Genomic DNA, 9,485 nt, shown 5'->3' on the forward strand with positions numbered 1-9,485 from the left:
TGCATATTAGGAAGACTTGATAGCAAGGTATAGCATACATTAAAGGATAAGGGAAACCCTGAAGAGAGGAAGAAAATATTGGAGCAGTTAATTTTAGGAGATGGAGGTAGGGATGGAAAAGAAGGGATAAATGCTAGAGAAGTTCCAAAGGTAGCAACAGAACTTGATTAGAGATTAGAAGATGAGCTATAAAGGAAGAATGTCAAGGATAAAACCATGTTTTGAGAAATGGAGAAGTTACAAAGTGTAAAGAACATGGTTTAGAGGTTTTGAGGGAAGATAATGAATGGCTTAGAAACTCGAGTTCAAGGTGATAGCCAGACAACAGAATACCAGGAAGCCAGAGGGACAGTTGAGTGGGTGTTGCCAAAGTATGAGTAGAGCAGTGACACTTGAAGCTATTAGAATAGGTTGGCTAATGCAAAAATGGAATATAAAGAGTAGAGGACTGATGCTTAGAAACACTTGTATTTAGGGATGAGACAGAAATAGCCTAGAGGCAACCTTAAAAGAATTTAGAGCCAGAGAGGGAAGAGGAGAAATAAATATTCTGTCTCTCAGAAGCAATATAGAAAGGAGATTTTTTAATCCAGCTCTAGAGAGGTCTCAGAGAATGTTTATTATTACTAAGTAAATTTTTGGAGAGGGGTACCTTTTGAGAATGCTGTCTTAATTTGAAAAAGAAAAACCATGTTGGTAGGTCAGGAAATAAGGTAGTATCATAATAAGGAAAAAAGTGGCCTAAGTTTCAGTATAAACTAGAAACCTGATCATTTAAGAGATAACAACTAGATCTGCTCTTGGGAATAATATTTGGGGTTGGATGGAGCTCTAATATAGGAGGATACCTGTGGAAGGCGGAGAGGAGATTGTGGTTCATAGAATTTTAGAGGCCATCTGGTTTAACCTTCCACTCAGTGTAGCAGGAGGAAGAATAATGTATATAACAATGTAATGTGTTGGATTTCAACTTTGACAGATCTAACATCCCTTTTCTGTAACAAATATTTATAATATCCTCTACAATATTCTGGAATAAAACTGGAAGACATGAAATAAAAGTACCTACAATCTCAGAAAAAATACAAAAACTTAGCCTAACTAAAATTTTTAAGAAGCGACTTATAGGGTGGTTGGGTTATGGGAGGGTATGTGCTATGATGAGTGCTGTCAAGTGTGTAAGCCTGATGATTCACAGACCTGTACCCTGGGGCAAATAATACATTATATGTTAATTTTTTTAAGTGACTTATAATGAAATAATACTTTAGTCAGTGTATATTTCGGAAAAACTGTTAGAAGACACTAGCTAATAGGTAATTGTTCCTACTTAAAAGGTTTGGGTTTAAGATGAGATCAGAAAGCTTTCTCTATAATAAACACTGGAATATAAAAGAACAGACAGAAAGAGCAAGAAATAGAGATATCTGGGTGGCTCAGTTGGTTAAGCATGTGCCTTTGGCTCAGGTCATGATTCCAGGGTCCTGAGATCCAGTCCGGTGTCAGGCTCCCTGCTCAGCGGAGAGCCTGCTTCTTCCTCTCCCTGCTGCTTCCCTGAAAGTCTGCTCACTTTCTTGCTCTGACAAATAAATAAATAAAACCTTTAAAAGAAAAGAAACGGCAAGAAATAATAGACTTAAGTATGGTAAGAAAAAGAGGGAGGGACAGCTGGGTGGCTCAGTTAGTGTAGCATCCAACTCTTGATCTTGGCTCAGGTCTTGATTTCATGGTTGTGAGCTCAAGCCCCATGCTGGGCTCCATGCTGCTGTGGAACCTACTTAGAAAAGAAAGAAAAACAGGGAAATAATCTAAATGAAGTAGGGATAATAGACTTGCCAGAATAAATTAGAGATGATCAAAGTGGAGAAAAATGAGGTAGTATCTATGATGAAATTCCACTGATACATAGAAAGTCCTCGGAGACCATATTATTTGAAAGTTGAAATGGGCTGAAAATAGGAACATAGGTGCAGGAGTCCACATGAAACTTGTGTGGCTTAGGGGCAATGTCAGAATAAGATTGAAAACAGGCAACCTCAAAATAATTTCAGTATGTATAATGTATACAACTTGATGTCTTACCATTCTGTAAAGTTTTAGAAAGCACTTAGGATGATATGATATATTTGAAAGATAGCTTTACTGGTGAAATTCACTAAGATCCCTTCATTTCCTATTTTTCTCTTTTAGTATTTGATTCTCTTGTCTTCTTAATGCAATCCAGACTCTTCTGTTATATATTAATTAGCACTATTAAAATGTTCTATTCTTTGTGGTTAGAAATGCTGTAATATATTGACTAGAGAGAATGTTCAGAGTGAGTTAATGTAATTTTGAGTTTAATTATTTAATAATTTTAACTGTCGTTTTTCATAATCACCATTTCCTATCTTACTGGGCTTTTCATGTTAACTACTTGTGCAAATACTTTGATGTTATTCAATCAGAAGTACTACCAGTGCTTATTTGTACTGGTCAAGGGGGACATGAGGACATGAGAAAATTCTTTGAGTGTGACTGCCCCACACATTGCCAACATTCAGTTTGCCTGGCCCATTCTAAAGTGCAGTAACACCACCAATCATTGTAACTACCAATAAATACTTTCTAGGGATTGGTAGTGACCTTTTAGAAAACCAGTGCTTTAGGATCACCATTCACTCTGTTGACAACAGAAGGTAACTGAGAGGAGAGACAAGAAGTGGGTTGTAAGTATATAAGGTTTCTGTAGGACCTATAAGCATAAGCACTGTTAATATTGAATTCACTAGATTATATTTAAATCAAGCTTTATTGTATAAGACGGTTGTAGTTTTCCTGTTGTGTTTAAAGCTAAAATTAAGCTTTTTCGGTGTTCTGTTAGTTATAGCATTCTGTTATTCTGGCAAAGTAATGCCAGATAAAACTGCATTTTCTTCTCTTGGGCATACATTAACAAAATGGTTCTCAAACTTTAGCACTCTTCAGAATCACCTGGAAGCCTGTTCAGACGCACATTGCTTAGCCTTACCTCAAAGTTTCTGATTCAGTTCGGTAGGCTTTGGTTAGGGCCCATGGATTTGTGTTGGTTTTGGTTTTTTCCTTTGAAAGATTTTACTTATTTTAGAGAGAGTGTGTGCACAAGTCGGGGAAGGGGAAGAAGGAGAGCCAGAAACCCAAGCAGAATCCACACTAGCATGGAGCCTGATGCAGGGCTTGATTTTATGACCCTGAGATCATGACCTGAGCTGAAATCAACGAGTCAGATGCTTGACCGACTGAGATACCCAGGAGCCCAGATTTGTGGTTCTGATAAGGTCCTGGGTGATGCTGATGCTGCAGGACTGAGGGGGTCACAATTTGAGAATCACCAAGTGTCAAACTATTGATGATTTCACTGTTTTAGGGAGTAATGGACCACAAAAATTCTGCATTGAAAAAGTTGGGAAAGAAAATTGGTTACCCAGAAGTCATACGTGGTAAGTAAAATCAGAAAGAGTAGAGAAAATATCTTTTTTCCAGTTACCCTGTAGATATTAAAGCCTGTTGGAAATTAGAAATGAAATATTTTCCCTATGGTATTGAATTATATTTTTATAGCTTTAGCAAGGCATAATTTATATACAGTAAAACTACTAAAGGTCATAAGGTTATCCATTTAAATTCAGAGATATTTAGAAGATTACAGAGTAGTAACCATCAACCAATTTTAGATTATTTCTTTCACTCCAGAATGATTCCTTATGGCCCTTTGCAGTCAGTCCCTTTTCCTAGCCATGGATTTTTTTTTTTTAATGTGATATTAGGAAAACTTTTAACTTTTCTCTGAAAGCAGAAGATACCAACTTTTCATAGTTTTGGGGAGAACAGAAATATTTTCTTACTATAAATGTAGCTTAACCACATTTCCAAAAATGTACAGAACTAAAAACAGCCCTAATTTTAATTCAAAATACAATATGTAGGAATCCCACCTAACATCAACAGTATTTGAACTGTATTTTGTGAGACATTTCAGTAACCTTGCTGGATATTCCTTTATTTTCCCATCTGCCCTTTATATTTGTTTTAGTGTCTGTTCCTTTATATTTTGATTCATATACATACATGTGGTTTTTAAAAAAATAACATTGCCACATTTGTTGAAAATCAATTTACCATAAATAAATACATGAGTTTATTTTGGGATTCCTGGATCTATTTCATTGATCTGTTTGACAGTACCACACTGTCTTGATTACTATAGCTTTGTAATAAGTTTTGAAATTAGGAGGTTTGAATTCTCCCACTTTTTCAAGATCATTTTGGATATTCTCAGTCCTTTGGATTTCCATATGAATTTTAGGATCTGCTTGTCCATTTCTACAAAGAGGTCAACTGGGATTCTGATACAAATTTCTCTGAATATATAGATCAGTTTTGGGGGACACTTATTCTTTTTGAAGCTATTATAAATGGAATTGTTTCCTTAATTTCATTTCAGATTGTTAAGATTATTGCTAGTGTACAGAAATACTGTTGATTTTTGTACATTCATCTTGTACACATGCACATTTTTTATTTGACCTTGTCTTTTTTTCAAACTTGGAACAGACTGTGCCATTATACTCCTGTGAACAGTTTTTCTCAGTCACACACAAAACCCAGCCTCATTAGTTTGTCAAGTTCCAAGTTTTCATTTGCAAGAAGTAACAAAAGTTATAATTCTAGACTTATTTTCTCTTTGTAGATAGCATTATTTTTTCTGATGTCAAACATCTGCCTAGGCCTTATCCTTAAAATATAACAGAAGGCCCAAAACCTTAATGGCAAACTCAGTGCCTTATGAAGGTGGTAATAATGTAGCCCCAAATTAGAAGATGCCCTTTAAGACCTCACAGGTAAGAATAGGACAAGAAATTCAGTAGGACTAGAATATTAGATACTAAAGCAGAAAATTGTTTCTTAAAGTAGTACACAGTCCCTGACTTAAGATGGTTTGACTTTAAGATTTCTTGACTGACTTTATGATGGTGTGAAAATAATATGCATTTGGTAGAAACTGTACGTCGAATTTTTAATTTCATCTTTTCTTTGACTAACAATATATGTATGATATTCCCTCATGATGCTGGGCAGTGGTAGTGAATTGTGTCTCCCATTCAGCCAGCAGTCATGAGGGTAAACAACCAGTGTATTTAAACCAGTCTATATCCATACAACTATTCTGTTTTTCACTTTGAGTACATTATTCAATAAATTACATGATATTCAACAATTTATTATAAAATACGTTTTATGTTCAATAATTGTGCCCAGCTATAGGCTAATGAAGGTTTTCTTAACACATTTAAGGTAGGCTAAGTTACGATATTTGGCAGGTTAGATTTATTAAAATGCATTTTTTACTTACGATACTTTTAACTATCATAGGGTTTATCCACATGTAACTCATGTCAGAGAAGATCTGTACTTAAAACCTATATTTACTGTCTAGCCCTCCACAGAAAAAGTTTGCTGGTCACTAATCTAGATTAAGGAGAGTATGAGAGGACTAACTCTTGCCCCTGTGTTGTATAAACACTTGTTCTTCATTCTACCCTAAAAGGTAAATATTGTTACTCCCATGCTACCAAAGAAGAAACCAAAATTGAGAAAGGTAAAAGCAATGTTCAAAGGCCCAGTGACAGAGCTGGGATTTGAACTCATTTTTACCTGACTTTAAAACCAGTGTTGTTATATACTACACTGCTCATATGATTCTTTGTATATTTCCTTTTCTCAAGCTAACAATTCTTACTTTTAGTTTTAATCGCCTGGACCTGCCACCCTACAAGAGCTATGAGCAACTGAAGGAAAAGCTGTTATTTGCCATTGAAGAAACAGAAGGATTTGGACAAGAGTAACTTCCAAGAACTTGTGCCACCAAAGGACAAGAACTTAATTGCAACGTCTGTCCTTTTCCTTCTCTGCTTGTTGCACATCTTGTTGTAAAATTGGGCTGTGACTGTTTAGAGAGTTATTTGAGTGTAAGTAAATTAATGTTATCATTGAGATTTATCTCCCAGTGATTCTGGATTTCTACGCAATATTTCCAGAAATCAGATCTGCAAATGACTAGTCAAATCTTACTTAACATGAGATTTAACACAGCAATGAAATCTGCCTTGTCTTATTCCACTAGATTGTTACCTTAACAACAATTTTGTATATGTGTGTCAAAAGTCTCACTTGGAAGTAGATTTTTTTCATTTAGAGATTTCTGCAGATATTCAGGGACGTCCCTTGGTAAATGAAATATTAAGACCTTAAGCCTCTTGGTAAGAGGTATTTATTAAAAGTGCAAACTCAGCCCAGCTTCTGGGGATGTGAGTGAACTTCTGGCTTGTGCTCTCCCTCTCATTTCAGCCTGGCCTGACTGTTGTTTTTCCTTTCCGGAGCATGAATTCATGCATCATTTTGCTGGTATCGTTGGAAAGTGATACAAGACTCTTGCATCGCTCTACAAAGTAGTTTGGTTACTTTGAATTCAGGGAGAAGTTGGTCCCAGCCTGCAAATGACCCTATAACTTTCTTCATTTGGAAGTTTGTTTTAATTGCCTTGCAAATACTAAACTTTACAAACAATATTAACACTGTGCTTCCTTCACGGTCGTTTTATAAAAGCTTAATCTAGAATTGGAATTAATTTGGATAAATTCATCAAAGGCCATCATTGACAATTTTTGTATGTTCCTATATATAAATTGTATCTATAATTTCATCATAATCCAGCAACTTCAGTTATATTTAATTATTGCTAAGGAGTTCAAGTTATAACTAGAGTACTTTACACCCAAAGAAAGAGGTCAGTGAAACATTCTCTAAATTACATTTTCATTAGGGAGGGAGAGCTGTGGTACTGGCTAAAAAGAAGGGAGTAATACATTTACTAGCAATACATTTCTAGTAACCACAGAAATGTATTCTCTGTATGAATTAAAAGTCTTCAAACTTATCATTTCTCTCACACACCTTGGAATAGTCTTTTCCATTCTTGACATTGTCTGAATTGGATACTCTCTCACTCCTAAAAATTTTAACAGGCTTTCCTTTTTATCCCCTATGACTATTTAATTTCATCCTGCTCCATTAGTATCTGATTAGTGCACTTTTGAACATCTCTGTAGTTAATTATTTTAACTTGGCCTAACTTAGACTCTGTCAGGAAGGCTGCTGTCAGGGATTTGACTTTATGGATAGTGGGATGAATCCTCAGTCAAATGAGAGCCCATCACAGCTAAACCCTGAGGACAGCCTCATAATTCGTGAAACAGGACTTTAGCAGGTTTCAGTAGCATAACATGAACAAGTAGCACTGAACCAAAAATAAGCAGAGTAGCAAACCCCTGTTCCATATGGAAGGAAAATGGTTTTTCTTTGTCCCTAACTACTCTTACATCCTGGAACAACAACAAAAACATTTTTAAACTTGTGTACCTGTGCTCTAAAACACTGCCATCATAAAGCAGACTTAAGTGAGTTAAAGGGTTGCCTCATCTAGAAATTGTCAGTGTAAAGGGGGAGATTAGGTTCTCCCCAACCCTATCTTTATTTTGTTTTTTATTCCATATACTCCAGGAAATGTATGGTCTCTAAAAGCCCTAGTTGTTTCCAAAGTAGGGACTCTGCCTTTTTGTTGGTAGGGGGAAAATGCTATTGCTTTGTCTTACAGAGCGAATGTCTGCCAACTACCCATTCATTATATAAATCTGAACTTTGGTAATATATGGCTGTGGAGATTAAGCCTTCTATAAAGACTTACTATGGAGGTGAATTCTCATTAAAATGTAGTTATCTACAATATTTACTAGAGATTTATGAGATTAAATTAAATAATGTAAGAAAGTAGACCTTTTTTTTTGTTCTACATAATGCTTGATGATTCATTTAGGGACCTAGAAATATTGTGTGAAAATGTATAAATATCACCCAAAAGGCTTTCTGCCCTATATTTTTAAAATACAGAATAGTTATATTTGAAGTAGCCCTGGCCCTAGTTCTATAGGGCTTGGCTATTTAATATTTTTATGGAAGAAACGTTTAGTTCTGGAAAAGGTAAATGCTTGTATATATTTTTGCAGCCTGGGATCTCCCTTACTCCATTTCTTCCTTAATTTAAGTGGCCACATGTATATGTCTTCCCTGCTGTGTTAGGAAAATGGGGGCTGGATATCCCAAGAATCAGAGGTTATATAAAAATACTACAGATAGACAGCAAACATAAATACCTACCAAATGCTATTTTAAATTTTGGTCCAAACTGAACATTTGGAAATAGATTTATTGTAAGTGTTCAATTAGAGCGATTTCTTAAATCTGAACTAAATTGCTTTTAGAGTCCTTTTTCTTTGTAAGCATTGTAAATGCTAATAAACCCTGTTAATTTTTTTTTACTGCATGTTATGTTGAAATAAAAACAAAGTAAAATGAGCAATTGCCTTATTCTTCTGCTCTTTTGGGTAATTGGGGAAGGCAGCATTTCATAGCCTGGGTCAGGAGGGAAGGATCTCACTTGTTATCAGAGTGGTTTAAAACTGATCCAGCAGCTCATAACAATAAATTCCTGCTCTGTCTTTTATGATCTTGTATCAGAGTGCAGAAGAATATAATTTCATAAGACTTACAATAACTCTATTTAAAATTCAGGTATTAATTTTTTATCAAGAGATTGACATCAATGTCAGTGGATCGGAAATTTAAGTGAAAAATTACTCACTTGCCCACAAAGATCTCATCCTAAATGAATTATTTCAGTCAAGCCCACTCTGCCACTTTTTATCTGGTTAATAATCTAAAACGTTATCAGGGGTGACTCATGGGGTTATTAGACTTACTCTATTTCTACACCCTCCTTGTTTTGGATATAATTCCATCTGAACTCCTTTAGGTTAATTACTTCTATTTAATATTGTTGGTATCTCCAGCCCCCCCTTATTTTTTGTTTTTCTCTTATTAGAGTTATATACAAAAGTATTTGTATATATGGTATGCTTTCATTTACTAAAAACCAGGAATGGCAGCACTGGATTGTATATTACTGTATTGGAGTTCCTTTGTTTTCTTGAACTGTAACTTCAAATACTCAGGTAACTCTACAAATATCACAGGGAGTCAAGTGCTCTTATAAAAGTCCTTCAAGGGGCTGCCTCACTTGCATTTCCTTAAAAGATGTAAGACTGCATTTATAATTAAACTTTTTTGGTCCTTTATTTGCACACTGTTCTGTTAGTTTGAGTAGGGAGGTTTTCCCTAACTACAGTGAAGCCTTCTTTCTTTCTATATGATTGAATCATATGGATTTCTGCCTCTCTGCTTTTCTGAGTGGGCAGGTTATAACCTGTCTGTACTGTGGAGTGGGTAGAAAAAACTGGAAAGACCTACTGGGATGAGACTGGATTTGTTCCCTATGTTGAAGAGAACAAAAATGAAGACATCTGCTTTTCTAAGACAACTAAAGTTGCTCTAAAACAGGAACCCAGCATGGG

At 35.4% G+C, this 9,485-nt stretch overlaps 1 protein-coding gene across 20 annotated transcripts in view; it reads left to right on the forward strand.

Annotated features, from left to right (window-relative positions):
* The window catches only part of ITCH (itchy E3 ubiquitin protein ligase), a 131,075-nt gene extending 122,645 nt beyond the window's left edge, over nucleotides 1-8,430 (forward strand). For 14 of the 20 annotated variants that reach the window (XM_082746043.1, XM_082746041.1, XM_082746044.1 and 11 more), the window contains 2 exons: nucleotides 3,386-3,458; nucleotides 5,765-8,430. In XM_082746043.1, coding sequence (XP_082602169.1) covers nucleotides 3,386-3,458; nucleotides 5,765-5,864 — 173 coding nt within the window. In that variant the 3' untranslated portion in view covers nucleotides 5,865-8,430. Of the gene's footprint in view, nucleotides 1-3,385; nucleotides 3,459-5,744 lie in introns of all 20 variants that reach the window. The other 6 variants (XM_082746042.1, XM_082746036.1, XM_082746029.1 and 3 more) reach the window with 1 other exon arrangement.
* The last annotated feature ends 1,055 nt before the right edge of the window (nucleotides 8,431-9,485 follow it).

The sequence above is a fragment of the Mustela nivalis genome (assembly GCF_964662115.1).
Source record: "Mustela nivalis genome assembly, chromosome: 8".
Lineage (NCBI taxonomy): Eukaryota > Metazoa > Chordata > Mammalia > Carnivora > Mustelidae > Mustela > Mustela nivalis.